Source organism: Staurois parvus, unplaced genomic scaffold (assembly GCF_062004578.1).
Source record: "Staurois parvus isolate SC_StPar_1 unplaced genomic scaffold, SC_StPar_1.0 ptg000145l, whole genome shotgun sequence".
NCBI lineage: Eukaryota > Metazoa > Chordata > Amphibia > Anura > Ranidae > Staurois > Staurois parvus.
Window position 1 is genome coordinate 6290646 of NW_028317941.1, and position 22448 is coordinate 6313093.

A 22448-nucleotide genomic window follows, 5' to 3' on the forward strand; every position below is an offset into this window, starting at 1 on the left:
TATCTTTTCACACAAAAGACCCAAAATGACTTATTTATGCCTGAAATGCACAACATTTTAGCAGCAACTGCAAAAGCATATATTTTCTTAAAACCACTCCTAAATCTCTCACTTTACTCCATTCTATTCCGTTCTCCCGTATTTCATTTAACAAGCTGAATTTGCAGATCTAATTTTCAGTTGTCATATAATTAACTGTTCTTTCAACCCTGCTCTCTCAGAACTTCAGCACTTTTGCTTCTCCTAACTAATAAATGCTTTAAAGCATTCAAGTAATCCCACATTCCACATCCTACTCACTGTATGGTATGTCCCTTGTGTTGATTATTCTTTTCCTTATTTTGGTTGCTATTAGACTTTAAAGTATACCTCCACTTTCAGGGGAAAAATATAGCAAATTTAAAACTATAATACAGCATATATAATTGCATCACAAGCCATTCTGTAATTGAACATTATCAAAAATTACCTTTCCTTTTCAATCTGCAGAGCTGTAATTTTCTGTAAATTTCAATGCAATATGGCAACATGGAGGCATTTTGTACGCAGCTCTTGCATAGACCCCCCCCCCCCGAATTTCCTACTTATGTAATTAGTTCGCTGATTTTCCAAGAAGTCTGCACTAAGATACAAGTCAGATTTTAATCATCCTCTGCAGCAAAAAAACAAACAAAAAAGAAATCATTTTTTGGTGAGATGGTCTTAAGGGTTAATCCCTTTTAAAGTGATGCAGACACCGCCACTCTCTTCATTAGAGCCCTACAAGTCCATCATCTAATTAATAATAAAAAAGTCACTCCTATTTAGAATCAGTATCCAAAAGACATAGAAGAATAAACAGCTTTTCCTTCATAGCAGAAACAGTTAATAAAGTTTGCTAAAATCTTTGTAATGTACATAGATCACCCAGAGGGGAATGTGTTTTTTTCACAACAGAAATGGTGTTACTTTTTAAGGACTCTATATTATATTGTCAAATAGCATGGGGGAAAACAAATTCAAAGCAGAGTCCTACAGCAAACGGAAGACAGAATATATGGGGAGATTTTTTGTCAACTGTGATAAGGCATTTTTAATGCTCAACTAAAGCAGTTTAGGCTGAAATTTAAAAAGAAAAAAAAAAGCTTGTTTTGAGGTACAGAGACAACTACCATTTTATTTATATAGGTATTTTAGCTTTAGAATGTTGTATTATATAATACATTTCTTCTTTCTTATACCAATGGTTTATAATTCAATAGTAAGATAAAACATGACTTACCATCAAAGATGTCAAACTCATCATACTGTTTTTCACTCAGGAAGTATTCCACAGTCAGTGTCACATTATACCCAGCCTCAACTTTTATGAGCCAAGAACAGGTCTGGAACTGAGGGTATGTACCAGGATAACTTTGACTTAGAATCACTCCAGTTGAGTCAGTAAGGATCTCATTGGTTGGACACAGTACTGCAAAAAACAAAAAAGTCTGCAGTTTAAACAGCATTGCCACCATAGCTTGGTAAATTATGGTGACTTGTAAGAGAAGAGAAAATATCTGTAAATGAGTGTGATGTATCCCTATGTAAATCTTGAAATACACACCTGAAAATAGAAGTACGAGTATTGAAAAAAAAATAACCATACGGAATTGTGGTCAGCGTGGGGACGTTCTGCATATTTGTTGGTCATGCCCATGTTTGATAGGCTTCTGCTCTAGGGTTTTTGGTCTGTTGCAAATGCTGTTTCATGTGACTGTGTGCAAGGATGCCAAGTTGGCCCTCCTGCATTGCCCTATTCTGGGCCTTTTCACACCCCAGCATAAATTGGGTTCCTATATTATTATTTCTGCCAAACGTACTATAGCTCATGCCTGAAAGACTGGATTGGTTTCCTTCCAGGTTGTGAAAACCTGGATGACTTTGAGGGTAAATTCTCAAAGACTCACATCCAAAATTCCTTAAAGTTTGGGAACCCTGGATAAACTATTCCTTCCCATGCTTACCTCCCACCAGTTATGGCCTATTATAGTTGCTGCCCTCGCCAGTACTGGGAATCCCTCCCTTTCTGACTTTTCTTTTCTCTCTTGTTCCTCTCTCTTACCCAACATTTCCTTTTCCTCTTTTTTCAGTCTTCATTCTTCCTTCCTTCCCTTTTTTCTGGTTGTTCCTTGTCAGCATGGATTGTTACTTCCTGGAGGACAGCTTGGTGATGATAGCAACATTGGTTTTGATTTTCCTACTAGTCCTCCTTGGTTATGGTTAGAACTAGGTGGATGCAGCATCGATCCGATGCTGCATCTGTACCCTGCCTCCTCTATATCAAGAACTGAGTGATCAAAGACTGCTGATTGCTTGGTTCTTGGTCTTCAGTGAGCAGAGATCCGGTAACTGTTAGCCCCCAGCTCTCTGCTCTGCCCCTCCATCACTCAATGGAGTGCGGGGCTGTGCAGGGGATGGGAGAGGCTAGCTCAGGTTCTCAGCAGCTTGCTGAGAGACTGAGCCAGCTACCAATCAGGCATCTGGGTGGATCCCGACATTAAAGTCGAGATTTCTTCAGAGCCTGGACTGGTTGAGTGATGTCAGCCAACTTTAGCGCACTGTTGGCTGAATACCTACAGGAGAAGTAGGACCAAAAACTTGTTTAGAATTAAAGATATTACTAATAATGATTAGAAACACAATCTCACCTTCACAAGTGGGAGGAGGATCCTCAAACTGCAGGCGTGTCCCCAGTCGGCAAATTAATATTTCAGGCCCTATTAACGTAAACCCTGGGAGGCATTTGTAGCGCACAATGTCACCTAGGGAGCAAACAAAAAATGAATGATATATAATGAGATATAACTGTACTTCAAAGACACAACAATTTAATGATGTATGCTTACTTGCTATATTGTAATACGCCAGTACAACATAACATTATTTGTTAGAGAGTTGGTGAGATTAAATAAAAAAAAAAACCACTCAAAATGTACTCAGTGTGCGATATGTTTATGTGTGATAATAATATAATATCTGTGTGAGATCTGTGTGGTAAGATGTACAGTAAACGAAAGGGAATTGTTAGCAACTAGCACCATATACTTAGCAGTACTTTATAAAAAAAAAATTCACCCTAATATTTTATAACAATTCCAAATTCAGGCACCATGGCTTATCTTAGATAACATAAAATGTTATATTTGCATCTGGCATTGAGTTACTACATTTCTTGCAGCATTATTTCATGAGTAAGTGTGTTTACAATACAAGATTTTTATCTTGTGCATTTTATTTTGTTATTTTATTAAGTAATGTGAAATGATGTGACTATCACATTTTTACATGCTTGCTGTTCTATATTTTTGCTAATAATTTATAAGACACTGCCACCTTTCCATTTACATTTAGGACAGAATGACAGAGCCTCCTAATAGACTAACCCCCTACCCTCACAAGGTATAGTTGCTGATCCACGTTCACTTGCAACTTCCCCACTGCAAAAGTTCACTTCAGGTAACCTCTGGCATTGGATGGTGAGAGAACTTACCCAGATATTTGACAGGCTTTGGGCCTAGTGACTGATCACATGCTCCCCGTTACCCAGAAGCATTGTTCTATCAGAGCAGGGGTCTCCAAACATTTCAAACAAAGGTCCAGTTTCCTGTCCTTCAGACTTTAGGGGGCCAGATTGTAGCCAGCGGGGATAGAAAAAGTCTCAGGGCCAACTTCAGTGAGAGTAAACAAAGTTTCAGGTGTGGTGTTCAGTTGCATAGTGCCTGTGGTTAGTAGGAGGAGTAGTGCCCCATCATTGCTATCACTGGAAGGAATATTGGCCCATCATTGATGTTAGTGGATGGAACAGGGCCCCATCATTCATATTAGTGGGAAGAATAGTGTCCCATTGCTGGTGTCATTTGGGGGAATTATGGTCCACTTTTGTTGTCAGTGTTAGGAATAGTGCCCCAAGGGCCGGATAAAGGCAAGGAAAGAACCGCATCTGGCCCTTGGGCCGCAATTTGGAGACCACTGTATTAGAGCAATGGGGCAAGGGCTTCAACAAAGGGGAGGTGGCAAATTAGACCAGATGGGGGCCTATCAGTAAACAATGTTACTTTGCCCTGAATGGAAAAGTGAGAGTGAGGTTTGTAGATTAGCCGAGAAGGAGCTCCCAGTGGCTTACTACAATAGAGCAGCCATTGCGTTTGTCAACTCTCAGATTACATTGTAAAAATATGCAGTAAAGCACAATTACTGCATAGCCCTGATAAAAAACAGATAGCAGAGCCTGCATTTGTAAGGAGCTGCCTTGTATGTAATTATGAATTGTACAAAGAAACAAGGTTTCTAAAACATTAATGCATTTTCATAAGATTATTTGCTCCATGAGCAGGGCCCTCCTATTCCTTCTATATTGAACTGTATTGTAATTGTACTGTCATTCTTTATATTTAAAGGATTTTGAAAACTGTTGGCGCTATATAAATCATGTTTAATAATTATTATTATTTACATAAAATTATTTTTTTATACATCTATGCTTTTATGACAAAGAATTAACTCAAGATATGATCCAAATTGCATACTTACTGGATCTAGCATCGACTAATGTAAGTATGCATATCTCATACCTGAGGCACGGAGCTACTACAGTGATCGCCGCAATTTTCAGGGCCCATTTGCCTTTGGTAAACCAACTACCTTATATTCATTGCAAAAAAATACAAGGCATTCTGTGAATGGTGGTAGAGCCAAGTGAGCAATATGCAGCTGGGAAGCCATTTGGCACTGGACCCTAAGATCATGAGATCACTATAGTAGCACTGAATACTACAGCGATTTTCAGCTTCCACATAGGTCCCACTTGTATTCAGTAATGCCCTGAAACCAAACAAATGCTCTACATGCACTATTTTGTATTAAGAAATACTCACCCATTAGAAACTCTTCACTGCCAGAAAGAACCTCTCCGTTTGGTACTGTAGTTGGGGGTTTACATTTCCTAAGTCGATAGCCTGTCACAGGGAACATTGGTTCCAAAGCAAAGTCAAAGAAACAATTAAGTGCTGATTAAGGTAACACTCAACTACATTTTATAGAACACAGTTTATAAATTGCCAATCAGAAAAAAGTAAATATAATTTAAAGCACAAAAAAATACTCCTGTATGACAGTCCAAACAAGGCCAAAAACGTTTTAACTGACCATAGAAGTAGAGAGCGAAGATCCCTCCACTGGCTGCATTGCTATGAAAGGTGATAAGGACCTGGTTGGATGAGCTCATAGTTGATCTCTTGGAGGAACTGCTAGTGAAAACACCTAGCTGAGGATCTGCCTGTTGAGGACCATCCCTGAAACACAGACAACAAAATAATGCACTCAAAAAACAGCAAAATTATTTCACATTTTATGGTTGTTAAGCAGGGCAAGCATGGACAGTCTATGCACTTTCTCTAGTATTCAAACCCTAGCTACATATTGTTTTCTATTGGTCCTATAAGGAAAAGGTGCAATCCCAGATTTGGACAGACAACAGGGCAGCTCTTCTTCAGCAGCACTGTGCCTATAACAAAGGCAAGGGTTGATGTTTCCAGAAGTAGTATTTAGGGACAATAACTTTAAACTATATACTGTATAAAGTCTAAACCAGGGGCGGACTGACCATTTGGAAACTCAGGAACTGCCCGAGGGCCCGAGGTCAGTAGGGGGCACCATGAGATGCCCCTGGTACCTTTTTCATAGGCTTTTTTGAGTTTGTGCAAGGATACAGGGGCTCCATGATCCCCTATTTCCCGGGGGCCCCATGAGTTGTCAGTCCGCCCCTGGTCTAAATTTATTTTGTTTTCGATAAAGTAGGGGAACATCAGATCCTATATCTAATTTTTATTACTTTCTTTGCCCTGCCTGGGAGGATTCATCTATTTGTTAAGCAGAGGGTGGAAACGGATAAAGAAGTTAGACCATGCAGCTCCAACTCACCTGTTCTCTGTGCTGTGCCATGGCAAAAGAAAGAACTGATCACTCCTAATCAACAAAAGGTCTTGTATCCCTTTGTTAATTAGAAGCAGCCTCTGCTCCATTTTTATATTTAGAAGAGTGGTGCAAGCATTATGCTTGTATCACCATTTGTGTATTCCCTCTGTTATGTGCATTTACCTAATAGCAACAAATTCATAGTTCATAATGACAGATAATAGGGTTTCATGTACAGAAGAAAGAAGGTACTTATTGGTTTTCACATGCCACAATTACGACTGTTCATTTTTATTTACTAAACATCTTTTTTTATAAGTTGTTTGGCAGCCTGACAAATCTTTCCTCCTGTTACAAAACTAATTTGGCTGATTTATCACAGATGGGACTATTCCCAAAAGCAGCCCATAAAATCTTTTTGCAACCTGAAAAATCTAAACAGGAATTATGCATGGTTGCTAGGGACAACTCCAATTAAGTGCCATTTTCCTTTCTCCAGTTTTAATGAATCAGCGGGCTAAAATATAATTTTTTTAAGCAACATTTGCAGTTTGATAGGTTATCCTTGATGTACTAGTTTATACATTCAGAGTGGACTGTGCTATTACAATTCCAATCTATCACCCAACACATACACATACTGGCTATTGGGTTTTCTTTTAATTGGATACTAGGTAATATGGTTGATGCCACAGTTCATCATGTGTAGGTATATACTTTTACCTTTTTCAGAAAATGCTTTAGCAAAAGAGAAAATATGGACAAAGTGATATTAAGAGGGAAACAAAGAGAGACGTAGTAGCACACACTGTACGCTGTGTACAATGTGAGATAATAGAAGTGTGCATTAGAGAGAGAAGTTGCATGGCAGAAATGAGAATCTGAGCAGTACAATATTCCTTAGGTCAGAGGCACTGACAGTTTCTGAAAACTGAGCAATTTGTCAGTGTCAGGCGAGTCCCCCCTCCCGGCCTCCTCCTGTCCTATCCTCACTATGCAGGCCTCCAGTGCTAGCATTGGGGACACTTTGACAGTGTCCCCATCCTTTCCAATTAACTTCACTTGCTTTTTAAATTAGTGTTAACGAGCTGTCCTGCCACTATCCATCAGAAACCTTAAGGCCCGACCTTCACTAGGAAAAAAGCCATAAGTATTTATCAGGCTCAATCAGGTACCACTTAAAAGATAAAAAGGAAAGATATTGGTTAGATTGGGTGCAACATAAACATTTAAATAATAATAACAAAAACAAATTTATAAACATTTTCCTCAATTGCAAAAAGATGTATAATATACAGTGGATATAAAAAGTCTGTACATCTCTGTTAAAATGTCAGGTTTCTGTGATGTAAAAAAATGAGACAAAGATAAATAATTTCATACGTTTTTCCACCTTTAATGTAACCTATAAACTGTACAACTCAATTGCAAAAAAAAAACGGAAATCTTTTTTTTTTGGGGGGGGGGGGGGGGGGGGAGAGTAAACATAGAAAAACATATATTGTGGTTGCATAAGTGTGCACACCCTCTTATTACTGGGGCTGTAGCTGTGTTCAGAATTAAGTATTTACATTCACAATCAAGTTAAATAGGAGTCAGTATATACCTGCCATCATTTAAAGTGCCTTTGATTAACCCCAAATAAAGTTAAGCTGTTCTAGTAGGTCTTTCCTGACACTTACTTAGTTGCATCCTACAGCAAAAGCCATGTTCCGCAGAGAGCTTCCAAAGCATCAGAGGGATCTCATTGTTAAAAGGTATCAGTCAGGAGAAGGGTACAAAAGAATTTCCAAGGCATTAGATACACCATGGAACACAGTGAAGACAATCATCATCCAGTGGAGAAAATATGGCGCAACAGTGACATTAACAAGAACTGGATGTCCCTCCAAAATGCATGAAAAGACGAGAAGAAAACTGGTCTGGGAGGCTGCCAAGAGGCCTACAGCAACATTAAAGGAGCTGCAGGAATATCTGGCAAGTACTCACTGTGTGGTACATGTGACAACAATCTCCCCGTATTCTTAATATGCTTGGGCTATGGGGTAGAGTGGCAAGATGGAAGCCTTTTTCTTATGAAGAAAAACATCCAAGCCCAGATAATTTTGCAAAAAACACATCTGAAGTCTCCCAAAAGGACGTGGACAAATGTGTTATGGTCTGATGGAACCAAGGTTGAACATTTTGGCCATAATTCCAAAAGATATGTTTGGCGCAAAAGCAACACTGCACATCACCAAAAGAACACCATACCCACAATGAAGCATGGTGGTTGCAGCATCATGCTTTAGGGCTGTTTTTCTTCAGCTGGAACTGGAGCCTTAGTCAAGGTAGAGGGGATTATGAACAGTTCCAAATACTAGTCAATATTGGCACAAAACCTTCAGGCTTCTACTAGAAAGATGAACATGAAGAGGAACTTCATCTTTCAGCATGACAACGACCCAAAGTATACATCCAAATCAACAAAGGAAAGGCATCACCAGAAGAAGATGAAAGTTTTGGAATGGCCCAGCCAGAGCCCAGACCTGAATCCGATGGAAAATCTGTGGAGTAATTTGAAGAGGGCTGTGCACAGGAGATGCCCTCTCAATCTGACAAATTTGGATTGTTTTTGCAAAGAAGAATGGGTAAATATTGCCAAGTCAAGATGTGCCATGCTGATAGACTTATACCCAAAAAGACTGAGTGCTGGAATCAAATCAAAAGGGTGTGCACACTTATGCAACCATAATATTTTAGTTTTTTATTTTTACTTTTCTCCACCTAAAAGATTTCAGTTTGTTGTTCAACTGAGTTGTACAGTTTATAGGTCACATTAAAGGTGGAAAAAGTTCTGAAATAATTTCTTTGTCTCATTTTTTTACATCACAGAAACCTGACATTTTAACAGGTATGTGTAGATTTTTTTTATATCCACTGTACTAAGATCATAGAGCCACAGTAGTAGCAAATTATATAATAATATTAATAATAATAGCAATCGATTCAATAAATGTACATGCTAAATTCTGTTTGATGATTTAAGCCAAGTACAGACCCCGCGGTAGGTTAAATGGTTTAGAGCTCTGTCCATTCCCTCTAATGTACAGACAATCCTCCTGCAGATAAGCAGTTACTTTGAGATTTCAGGTGTAGGGACTATGCAGGAATTATGTGTGTATGTGTGTTAGAAATGAAAGATTCCAGCCAAGAACTTAGAAGAAAACAAGGAGGGGGATCCCACAGATTTCAGTAGGCTCTCACAGGCCTCCAGCTGCTCAGCATAAAATTTTAAGACACATGAAATGTTCTGCTTTATAAACTTATACGTGATCCCTTAACAGCCTTTACATTCTGAGAGCTCAGATTCAGAATAAATCAACATTCTATAATTCTACTACATGAAATACTAAGAAAGTAGTTTATGCCCTGGTATGCTACTGAAAGAGGAAGCCTACCTAAAAGTAATATTTTAGTTTTAGATAACAAGTAAGCTGATTGAGCCCCTGGCTCCTGTACCTCATATACAACAAAAGCCATCTGGGAGATTTGGGTGTTCCTAGCTCCCACCTGTTTTTCGGTTTCTCCTGTTTTATTCTCCATAATATAAAATATATATGAATCCAGCAGAGTGGCAACCCATTATATGAAGCCACAAACTCATGTGAGTATTCCTCTTTTAACCTTTTTAACAATGATACAATTGGGCATTGATGTTTACCTGGCTAGGTCTATAAAGCTGTCATTAAAAATGTATTGAAAGTTGGCATAGATGTAAAAGTGCTATTGACACCCATTACTAAGGATAATACACATGTGGCTTACATTTCACCAGGAAAGTGTTTCCTTCTTCACTAACAACCTGCACATGTGCCCTAACTCAACATCAAAGAACTCTGTATGTTGCTGGACAATGCACATATACTAATAACTTCCCATAGTCTTCCCACTGAGTGTGGAGCCAGAGGCTGAAAAGCTCACTTAACTGCAAAAGTTTCAAAGAAATACCGATAATGCATTTATCCCTTACATACACCCAGGATAGCGTAATAAAAAAAAATAGTACATTTAATTGAAATTGGTGTCATTTTCATTTTAGACTTTGTACAGTAAGTAAAATAACTGCTTTCTTTTATGATATTTTTATTTGATTTGACTACACAAGAATATGCACTCAGAGTCAACATAGTCGCTAATCAATAGGCATGCTTGCCTTGCCACACTGGGGTTCTGAGTTTAGCTACCATTGTTCCTGTGTTTCTGTGGATTTTCTCTGGGTGTTGTGGTTTTCCTTCCAGCACCAATAACATTCTGGTAGGTTAATTGATGGTTTAACGATTACTATACATATATTTTGTCTATAAAAGTTTAGTAAACTGAGAGTTCCTTAGGGGTATAGCCTGATGTGATTCAATCTATGTGATGTTGAAAGCTTTGCCTAATGCTTCATTCTATTATAAAAATATAGCAAAAGAAAATAAACAGTATTTTGCTATTTTACAGCTACCCAAACTTAGGCAGACAGGCCACCTTGTAAAGTCCATCAGGTACAGCTCAACAAAGAAAGCCAACCCCAGTGATAACCGCTTAATCGCAAACATCTTGTCTAAAAATACCTAATCTACAATTCTTAGACAGTAACTGAATGCACACTTAAGTTAGAATAAAACTTGGAAGGAAGAGAGAACCTTCAAAGGTTATAACATACTATAATACCCACATCTTTAATCTCTCCCTCTCTACTGGCGTCTTCCCCTCCCCCCTAAAACATGCGCACATCACCCCCATACTCAAAAAGCCCTCCCTGGAACCCACTGACCTCAACAACCTCAGACCAATTTCCCTGCTGCCACTCACTTCCAAGCTCCTTGAGCGCTTGGTCTTCGATCGCCTAAGCGCCCACCTGACTGACAGCAACCTCCTTGACCGACTACAGTCCGGCTTCCGTCCCCTACACTCCACCGAAACTGCCCTCCTCAAAATCACCAACGATCTACTAACCGCCAAAGCCAAAGGCGACTACTCTGTCCTCCTCCTCCTAGACCTCTCCGCGGCCTTTGACACAGTCGACCACCCCCTCCTCCTTAATAAACTACTCTCCCTTGGCATCAGAGACACCGCTCTATCCTGGTTCTCGTCCTATCTATCCCAACGCTCCTTCAGCGTTTCCTACAACGGTGCCACCTCCTCCTCACTCCCCCTCTCTGTTGGGGTCCCCCAGGGCTCTGTCCTTGGACCCCTTCTCTTCTCCATCTACACCTCCTCCCTTGGCAAACTCATACACTCCCACGGCTTCAATTACCACCTCTATGCCGATGATACTCAAATCTACCTATCCACCCCTCACCTCACCCCCACATTCTCCGCCCGCATCACTCACCTCCTAAACGACATCTCTGACTGGATGTCACTCCATTTCCTCAAACTCAACCTCTCCAAAACCGAGCTTCTCATCTTCCCCCCAGCCCGCGCCCCCCCCCCCCATCCTTTCCATCACTACCAACAACACCACCATCAATCCCGCCCAGCAAGCCAAAGTCCTTGGCGTCATTCTGGACTCAAACCTTTCCTTTCAACCTCATATCAAATCTCTCACAAACACATGCAGACTCCACCTCCGCAATATCGCCAAGATACGCTCCTTCCTTACCCCAGACACCACTAAACTACTAGTACACTCCCTGATTATCTCACGCCTGGACTACTGCAACTCCCTCCTCACCGGCCTACCCCAGTGCAGGCTCTCCCCGCTTCAGACCATCCTGAACTCAGCGGCCAGACTCATCCACCTCACCAGCCGCTCCACCTCTGCCACCCCCCTCTGCCTCTCCCTCCACTGGCTCCCCATTGCCCAACGCATTAAATTTAAATTGCTCACCCTGACCTATAAGGCCATTCACAACACTGCCCCTAACTACCTCACCAACCTGATTCCCAGGTACCACCCTACCCGTACCCTTTGCTCTTCACAGGACCTCCTTCTATCTTGCTCCCTGGTCTCCTCCTCCCACGCACGACTGCAAGACTTCTCCAGGTCCTCCCCCATCCTCTGGAACTCACTACCCCAATCCATCAGACTGTCACCTTCCCTCCTCACCTTCAGGCGCTCCCTGAAAACCCACCTCTTCAGGGAAGCCTACCCCACCCTCACCTAACAGCCGCTGCCCTTCCCTCCTCCTACCACTCCATCCCCCACAGCCGTTTCCTCCTGTGCCTCTACCCCCTCCCTCCTAGATTGTACGCTCAAAAGAGTAGGGCCCTCTAACCCCTCGTGTGCTGTTTGATGTTACTGTTCTGTTTCATGTATTGTCCCCCCTCTATTGTACAGCGCTGAGCAAACCCTTTGGCGCTATATAAACTCGATAAATAAATAAATAATAATAATAGCTATATCTTAGCATTACCATTACCATTAAATACAAAGAGATGCTTACCAGATAGTTATGTGATCATTCTGTGGTTCAGTTTCTAAAATTGTAAAGTTTATGTGTATCCCAAATCCTACTGGAACAGTAACGATCCAGGAACAGTCCTGAGAGTTTGGGTACTGATTAGGAAAGCCAGGGGAATAGATGGAGCCATTGAATGCTGTGACATTTCCTCCACAAGGCACTAATCATAACAAAAAGAATCCAACATTAAGCAGTGATAGACATTTATTTAACATAGTTGAAAGAAAAAAAATTATATATATATATATATATATATATATATATATATATCTACATATACATTTCACTGAAAGCATGCATGTATTACACTATTACAATATTAACAATTTAAATGAAATTTCTTGCAGTGTAACGCCAACTGAACTTTTTGATTTCCCTCTTTGGAGAGCATTTTTCATATATTCATATAATATCACTTGCTCCCTACAAGATTTTGTATAAAAAGTATTAATTTGATGTCTGTATGCCTTCAAGACAGGAAATGTGAAGAAATTACAGTGATGGGAATGCAGAAAATAATTAAGACGCTATGAATCATCTAACCCTTTTACCAATTCTATCCAAAATTGAAAAATTTGTTAATAAACTTTGTAAAAAATCTAATTTGATTGGGAACTGCTTAGTGAACACACAGACTGAAATGCTGTGTACATTTTCATTATTTCTCTTATTAAACCTATAATTTCCATTTATTTGCTTGCTTTTAATAACTCTCTCTAATAATACCTAGTTACAGCTAAATATTACATTTCCCAGATGTCTCTACTTTTGGCAAAACATCATTAGGCTGGATCAGTTCCATAGCTTGCAAATAATTACATATACATTATATTAAGGGAAACTGCTAAATTAGAATATTACTCAATGTGTTATTTTAACACATGCATGCAGAAAAACAAACATGTAGTCATTACTTTTAGCTTTTACAAAGGATCAGAAGACTGCATTTTCTTATGTTTTAATAAGCAATTAAAATTATACTTCTGGTTTATTTAAGAAAACTACTAAACTGCAGTAATTCAAAGCAACCTATCAACAATCATCTTTTCTTATTCCTAAAGTTTAATATAGTTTATATTTATCTGTGCACTTTTAGATGCTTTATAAAATAAGCCTGATTTTGTCTTGTATAGCTAAATTAAATGCTCTACTTGCACAGTCACACAATTTTATACAAGGCATTTATACAGTACAGAAAGCAGCACATTTGGTAGATTCTGCTCTAACACACTTACCCTCACACCTGGGAAATGGATGATCCCAGTTTCTATTGGTGCCATGCTGGCAGGTCAACACAGGATGACCTATCAGTTGATATCCAGGGGAACACTCGAAAGAGATTGATTGTCCCACATTATAACCAGCTCCTCGGACTACACCATGTGAGAAAGGTTCCGGGTCTGGACACTCTTGGAGCTCATATGCTGCAGAAAGAAAGTAAATTTATAGCACTACTATACATATTAAAATACAGGCAAAGTGTACAGTTACGTTTATAGTAAAATGCAGGCAAATGATAATAATAAAGGTTTTAGTGAAAAGGGGGATATACAGAGGAGTTGATTTACTAATACTGGAGAGTGCAAAATATGTTGCAGCTGTGTATGGTAGCCAATCAACTTCTAACTTCGGCTTTTTTAGTTAGGCTTTGACAAAAAAACCCCCCAAAAACTAGAAGCTGATTGGTTTCTATGCAGAGCTGCATCAGATTTTATTCTCTCTAGGTTTAATAAATCAACCCCAAATTTAAGTAGACTTGACCATTCCATTACAGGTTAGTTGGACATCCCATTCCAAAACTCTGGGCTTTAACATGGAGTCCCCCCCTCCCCCTTTTCCTTGTGGATATACCAGCCTCCACATTTCTGGAAAGGTGCACAAAATGAGTGTATCTGTGGGAAATTGTACCCATTCAGACACATTTGTGTGTCAGGTAGTTATGTTGAACAAGAAGACCAGTGTTCATACCAAAAGTGCTTAATAAGGTTGAGGTCAGAGCAATCAACAACACCCAGCTTTCTAAACTAGTCAGTTTTTGATGTTGTGTCTTCACTAAAGTGCTGAAAGCTGATTTCTGTTTTTATGGAGTACTACATCGCATTGCTCTTAGCAGCACGTTAAAAATAAATCCCACCTTGCAGTCAGCACAATTGCATATAGAGGTTAACCAGTCTTTGTCTGTTCTTGAAGAGGTTTCTGATGACCCCAGTGTTGCAATTCAAGTGTTTGAAGTGTTGGAGACCCAATATAAGGCATTATCACTCTTGCAATAATGTCATCTTGTATTTATGCTTCACAGAGTAAAGGTAAATTTTTGTTAAATGGTTCTTGCTGTGGAGTCACTGCTAAAAGAGACCACTTAGAATTCCCTGTTTACCAGTAAAATCCTCAAATAACTTTAGGAGCATATCATAGTTGTGTAGTATAATACATTTCTCCTTTCTTAAAAACACAAACTATTTCCTTAAAGCAAACTAGTCATGTTTAAAATTCTGAAACAGACCAACAGTGTTAAACAAAGCCCCTACAAGTGCCTGTATGGACCTCTTTACTATAAAGCAGCGGTAAGCTCTGCATGGTATTCACATTGCTCAGTACGTATACAACAAATCTACTTCCCTCCAACACAGTTCTGCATTGCAATTCACCATAGCTTGCTGACCAATAAAGAGACCTGTGTTACATCGGAAGACTACCAGAGACTTGACTACAGGAACTGACACTTGAATATTGAATGCCTTAGGTTTAGATCATTTTGGAGGTGCTCAATATACATGATTACTTTTAAAGGAGAAAAGCTTTGAAACAACATCCATACTCACCTCCATGCTGCAGCATCATACACTGAGAACTGAGTGATCACATGACCAAAGAAATAGGTAACTGTGCTGTGCTTATAACCTCTGCATTAAATTAAAAGTAGAATTAAAATGAACTCCCTTCAAAAGTGAATATACTGTATAATTTCACTAATAACAGATAAAATCGTGAAGTGATGTGTAAAAAAAACCCTAAATGTATATACAGTATTTATATATATCTCCAAATAAACAGTTCAAACTGAGGTGTCCGTTTATGACACAGAGAGTAGCTGAGATTCAGAGGGTTGCAGCTACTCTCTGGTCATTCACAGTTTATGACACCCAGGAGATCAGCGAGGAGCGATGTCAGCCTTTCACTGTGTTCTCCCTCCAGATTCTCCAGCCCAGAGCTGGAGAATCGGAGGAACCGCAAACTAAGCAGTGATAATTTACCTCTGCTTAGTATACTGATCTCCTACTGTAATCTCGCGAGATTATAATAAAAGCAGCTGTTTTCCAGCATTTGTAGATCTTTCCCCCTTCGTTTGGAGAACTGATCTACACAGCTTCATAAAAGGCATTCACAGGATAACTGTGTTCTCCAAGAATGCCGGAGAACAGAGCAGCGATCATTTACCGCTGGTTCATAAATGGACGCCTAAGTGTTAGAAAGTCAATCATTATCCAAGACGTGACTTCCCCATGAGTAAGCTCTCACCTTAAACAATAGACCTTTAAATTATAAATGGTCTGAAACAGCATTTCCCCTTTAAGATAGGAACAACTATTAGAAAAACACCTACTCCTGGTTCCTTTTATGGGATTTAACCGCTTCCCGACTGCCCTATAGCAGATATACTGCTACAGGGCGGCACGGGTGTGCAAAATCACGTATATACGTGATTTGGCTGTCAATCACAGGGTCCCGGCTGGTGATTACTCGCTGGCGTGGCTTTGGCTGTCAATCACAGGGTCCCGGCTGGTGATTACTCGCCGGCGCTCGGTGATTCATGAGCACCTCTGACGAGGAGGAGAACTGTATGTAAACAATACAGTTCTCCTCCCTGTCAGCTCGTCACACTGCTTTGGATGGTTATGCACAGCACAGCCATCCAAAGCAGTGTGCTTACAGTGAAGCACACGGACACAGCACAGAGTAAAACAGCACACAGTTAACCCTTTGATCGCCCACGTTAACCCCTTCCTGCCCAGTGTCATTAGTACAGTGTCAGTGCTTTTTTTTTAGCACTGATCACTGTATTGGTGTCACTGGGGATATCAGTGACACTAAGTCAGTTCCCCCCCAGTGTCAGAATGCCCGCCGCAGTCCCGTTATAATTCGCTGATCACCGCCATTACTAGTAAAAATTAAAAATAAAAATAATCCCAGTATATATTCCGCCATTTGTAAATGCTATAACGTTCACGTAAACCAATTAATTTACATGTATTGGGATTTTTTTTAGCAAAGACGTAGCAGAATACATTTTGGCCTAAATTTATGACGAAATTTGATTTTTTTATTTTTTTACTGGACATGTTTAATAGCAAAAAGGCAAAAATATTGTTTTTTTTCTGAAAATTGTCACTTTTTTTCATAGCGCAAAAAATAAACGCACAATTACCACTGAAAGAAAGCTCAATTTGTGGGGAAAAAAGAGGTAAATTTAATTTGGGTGCAGCGTTGCAAGACAGTGCAATTGTCAGTTAAAGCAACCAAAAAAATGGCCTGGTCAGGAAGGGGGGTAAATATTCAAGATGGCAAGTGGTAAAAGCTTAGAACAAGCAAAGAAACTCCACAATGCTTTCACTATATGTCCAGAAGTCACTCTAAAAAGGATATCAGTGTCTTTCTAACACTCAATTTACAAGATTTAAAGATGTTATTATTTTGAACTGGTCATTCAGCTACTGTATATGCATTGTAACCTTGCGAGACCCTGCCATGGTGAAAATGATTGTAGAAAGGACACAGGGTTTGCAGGTATGCAGAGTGTGGGACTTCAGAAAACATTATTTACAGCTTTCTCTGGATTGTGGTATTCTCAGATTGGGCTCCAAAGTTTGGAAATTTCAAAGCGTTTTGGGAGGGAAGAAATCTACAACCCAATGTCCAGGTCTTGCAGGTGACTGGAAGACTATGAGTGCAGGTGCAGACAGCCCTTATTATGGTAGGCTTGGGCATTGCCTAGTGCTCCCGTGTGGAGACAGGTTTGTGTTCCTGTCAGGAGACAGAGGTGCTCTACTCAAGTGACAGCATGTTGGAGGAGAGATTCTATGTCCACTGACAGAGTTGAGGCAGCTGAGTGAGTCTGGGAGACTGAGAAAGAGTCTTGGAAACAGATCTGGTACAACTAGGTGAGTCCAGTGGACTGGGGGAATCTGTAAGTCTCAGAGGAGTGAGATAGCCCAGGATGTCAGGAGAACCCCTATCGAGAGGTCAGGAATGGGCCCTTACAGCAGGGATCTGTAACGACAGGCTGAATGAGCCAGAAAAAGTCCAGAGAGCCAGGATGAAGCGGTCCGAGGGACCCATCACACGAGCAAAAAAAACTTATGGTTAAAGTATTTAAATGCATGTGTGCAGTGTTTTTCCTTTCCACAGATTATAATGTATATACTTGTAATGTATAACTTTGCAATTGAACTTGCTAGAAAAATTGACTAGTCATTTCCCTTGCTCACTCTCCTTCCTCCTTGCATATCATAGCCATCCCTGCATCTGGGAGTGTCCAATTACTATCAGTGCTGGCCCTCTTTTCCCCTTCCCTTACCTCTTCCTACATAACTTTTTATGAAGCTGTTGGGGGGAGGGGTGAATGTGAATACTACAAAGCGGGGGTAGGCAACCTTTTGAGGACAGTGTGCTGAAAAAAGCTTTCAAAGAGTGCCGGTTTTATATAAAAAAATGTCAACTTCACACTCTCAATCACAAAAAGGAATTTTTAGCATGTAAATGCTGTAAACTACTTGAGTATTAGTGAGATATGAACACGCTGCACTTTCACACCTTAGGTCAGTCCCAGTTCCTGCAACTTCACACCAGATCAGCCTCAAATCCTGCACCTCCAGTCCACAGATCAGCACCAATTCATGCACCTTCACACCTCAGATCACTGTACCCCCCTGCACCTCTGCCCCACCTCTGTGCTCCCCTGCACTTCTGTCCCTCCACTGAACCCCCTTCTCATCTCTCTCACTGCTGTACCTCCAGCACATCAGCCCCACCACTGTTCCTCCCTGCACATCTGCCCCACTTATGTACCCCCCACTCTTCTGTTCCACCGCTGAACACCCTTTTCATCTGTCCCTCCACTGAACCCTCTTCTCATCTCTCTCACCACTGTACCTTCTGCACATCTGCCCCACCACTGTACCTCCCTGCACATCTGCCCCACTTATGTACCCTCCACTCTTCTGTTCTACCGCTGAACACCCTTTTCATCTGTCCCTCCACTGAACCCTCTTCTCATCTCTCTCACCACTGTACCTTCTGCACATCTGCCCCACCACTGTACCTCCCTGCACATCTGCCCCACTTATGTACCCTCCACTCTTCTGTTCTACCGCTGAACACCCTTTTCATCTGTCCCTCCACTGAACCCTCCTGCTCATCTCTCTCACCACTGTACCTCCTGCACATCTGCCCCACCACTGTACCTCCCTGCACGTCTGCCCCACTCCTGTACTCCCCACTCTTCTGTTCCTCCACTGAACCCCCTTCTCATCTCTCTCACCACTGTACCTCCTGCACATCTGCCGCACCACTGTACCTCCCTGCACATCTGCCCCACTTCTGTACCCCCCACTCTACTGTTCCGCCGCTGAACACCCTTTTCATCTGTCCCTCCACTGAACCCCCTTCTCATCTCTGCCAGCTGAGAAAAAGTGCGGTGAGCTGCGTGCCACAGCAAAGGTTGGGTGGGATTTTCATTGCGCTTAATACTGTGGTTGTAAACCCAATGTCTACCGATATCAAACACTCACATTTCCTTACAGTTTGTAGAATGAACATGACAAACACATTATTTATTCTTCAGTTTCTTCACGTCTTTGCCTGTTTTAGCCCACTGAATATCTCCCGGTCTGTGAGCATGTACACTGCCCGGAGCTCGGGAGGCAAAGTCATGATGTCACTAGACTCCCCTCCCATCTGTACACCCCCCCCCCCCGGCATTCTCCCTAGCGCAGTTTAGCAGCGCACATATCGACTGGTCACTTTCAATGCCCGGTAAGTCTGTTGGATGGTAGTGCTGCAGGTCCAGAGGAGACAGCAGCAGAGAGCAAGTGCCAGTGCGGGCTCCATGCTCAGGCTGCGGCTGTGTGGGACACCTGATTAAGTCTGTCATTCAAAGGAGGGGGGGGGGCGTGGCGACACCTTTTTTACTCAGGTGTCAGAACATTTTACTTTGGAAGAGCGCAGAGGATTGCAGATGACTGGATGCACTTTTCCTGGCCAATCTCAGTAGAGTTAGATACAATATTCAGTTTAACTATGATTTTTTGGGATTTACAACCATTTTAAAGGGATGCAGAGTGCAGGGGTTTAATAGTAAGTAATGAAAAAGTTCAGGAGTAAGTGACGCAGAATTCAGGGGTTGGGAGTAGGTGTTGCAGAGGTCGGTAGTAGTAGATGAAGCAGAGCTGAGGGGTCCTTGTTTTTCCTGTTTGTTCTAATATATTAGCAAGATGTGGTGCCATATGGCATTTATTGTGTCTGTTATGCTTGTTACATATTTATCAATGGAATTATTAACTAATAGAGTAATGTATGACATATGTGCAAACCTATTATAGTAATTTCATGTCATTTTGTTTGTATATGTGTACACTGTAAATACTTTGGTGCATATACACACATATATTAGTCCCTTTGACTTGATGATTGTAATTTATGAGTCATGAGCAGCAATGAAAGAGCTTATCTTTTGCTGGTCTCTATATAGACCGCAGAGGTAGTGCCCTTAGGGTATGGCTTAGCTGAGGAAGGAGAGGGGCTTCCCCGAAACATGTTCTGATTGCCAGGTGGAGGAGGAGAACATGTGGCTGCTCCTGGGATCACAGAGAACTAGCAGGCTGCAATGTCAGAGCCAGCCTCACATGCAGACAAGCAGCTTCACACTCATTTGTGCTGACAGTTTCCCTGGAGTTTCTGTATCAGCCATATAATCACACTGCTTAATCTCATCCCTACTTTGTGAGTACAGTTTTAACTGTGTGTTTAATTTGGTGTTCAATAAATCTTGTTCATGCTGCATTATCAGGTTCTGCTTTGCACCCCTTGACCTTTTTAACAGGTATGCTTCAACTTCTGCTCTGACCTCCTAGGTGACCAAAGCAGAAGTTCTGTCCTCACCCCCCTAGCCCGCAACCTTCTGGGACATGTCACAGGTCCCAGGAGGCTGCAGGGCCATTCATACAGCACAGCGCGACTCGCGTATGTGCAGTGGGAAGCCAGCTGTGAAGCTACATCAAGGCTTCCCTTAGTAAACATGCAGATGCCAGGGACCCAAAGACCAACAAAGAATTGGCCCGGGAGAAGACAGTGCTGAATCCTTAGACAGGTAAGTGTCATTTTTTAAAAAGCCAGCAGCTATAGTATTTGAGGCCTTAATTTGCTGTGGGCATTATCTCTGACATTCATGTTTGTTTTTGTTACAATTTGTAACAATGTGTCTATCTTAAGCACTTTCTTTCTGCTATTTTATTTTACTTCTCTTTTAGGGCTCTTTCACACCGACGTTCCAATCAGGACCACCTGCCCGTTTTTCTGGTGAACCCGATCCGAACCTCCATTCTCCTCTATGGAGCAGTGGCGTAAATGGACACACCCGCTGACATCCAATCTGCCAAAAAGGGACAGATGGGGATCCAATTCCCCTTCTCTTCATCGGACAGGTGATCTGTTTTCATCCAACTGCCCACTGAGGAGAGCAAGCAGCTCTGTATCCACTCTGCAGCAGCAGAGCGGACACAGATCTGTCATCCACTTGCTCAGCAGGGATCAGCAGAGAGATCCCCCGCTGAGCAAGCGGATCCACTAAATGGGTCCGCTCCGTGTTAAAGGACCCTTAACAGAATACAAAGTCATAGCTCCAGAGTCCGAGGGAACGAGTGCAGGCTAGACTTTAATCCTTTTTGACCTAGCACCGGTTGGGCCTTTATCTTGTTTTTTTAATACATGCCTTCATATTTTACACCATAAAACTGTACTTGTAAGGAACAAAATACAATTTACTAATTCTTACCTTGATATTCAAGCTTAAATCCAGGTTTGTTCTGGGAATGGTCACTATGAAAATAAATAGAGGTTTCATGGGATGTAGAAAGAAGGTTGCCAGGTGTTTCTGATCCACTAAACCGACCAATCACACTGCTGGTTTCATGAGGGCCATTGCGAATCTCCACAAAGTCATGATTGGCTTCACTTGAAAAGCTCAGAAACTGAATATGAGCTCCTGTGACAAGAAAAATTATTTGAGTCAAAAGAAGATGCACCAAATAAATGTGAAATTAAAGTATATGATGTCATGTTTTTTGTTTTGGTACAATAACATTCAGGCAAACAGTTAAATGCACCGATATAAAACAAAACGTGTTTTATCTGAAAAGAAAACTGTTTTATCTGTCCATTCACTCCTGAGGTTTACACAGCTCTGCTGCACAGCCAGCCCAGAGATGTGACTTTTCTCTACTGCATTTAGGGAAAGCAACCAAATCCTGTCTCTGTCTCATCCTGTGTTTGGACAGTGTTGTTAAAGTAGAACTGAAGGAAACCTTTTTTTTTTTAAGTTTTGAATAGAGTGAAGAGGGATTAGAACACTTGTCAGGTTCTCTCTGTCTGTGACCTGTAGGGAGCTTCACCCTCTCTATTTGTCCTGTTTACCATTATCAACAAAAGTTAAAGTGGACGGAAATCTCAATTTTGGGTTGTCACCAGAACAGGAATAGAGGGGAAATCATCCAATGGGAACACTAGTACCGGTGGCCGTGATGACAACTAGAGATTCCCTTACTCTGAATGGATTTTTTTCATTTCCTGTTTTAGCTATGGGAAATCTTCACAATGGGACACAGATGGCAAAAAATGACTTTAGATGGCAAAAAAATTACTTTGGTACCACTTTCAACATTATCTACATATTGATTTTTTTATACCTATAACTTTTACTTTTTTTCCAATTTCTATTTTTTTCCTGGTCAAGCAAACACAGACAGGGATGGCAGGGCAAGCTGTGTACTACCTTAGCCAAGAAGAAATTATAGGCCTCAACACCAC

The 22448-nt window shown here is 41.1% G+C and overlaps 1 protein-coding gene across 3 annotated transcripts in view; it reads right to left on the reverse strand.

Moving 5' to 3' along the window:
- The window catches only part of CSMD2 (CUB and Sushi multiple domains 2), a 1275366-nt gene that overhangs the window by 97851 nt on the left and 1155067 nt on the right, over nucleotides 1-22448 (reverse strand). For all 3 annotated transcript variants that reach the window (XM_089673879.1, XM_089673878.1, XM_089673880.1), the window contains 7 exons: nucleotides 21418-21627; nucleotides 13604-13792; nucleotides 12351-12528; nucleotides 5167-5312; nucleotides 4896-4976; nucleotides 2670-2783; nucleotides 1262-1450 (listed from right to left, as the gene is read on the reverse strand). In XM_089673879.1, coding sequence (XP_089530005.1) covers nucleotides 1262-1450; nucleotides 2670-2783; nucleotides 4896-4976; nucleotides 5167-5312; nucleotides 12351-12528; nucleotides 13604-13792; nucleotides 21418-21627 — 1107 coding nt within the window. The remainder of the gene's footprint in view (nucleotides 1-1261; nucleotides 1451-2669; nucleotides 2784-4895; nucleotides 4977-5166; nucleotides 5313-12350; nucleotides 12529-13603; nucleotides 13793-21417; nucleotides 21628-22448) is intronic.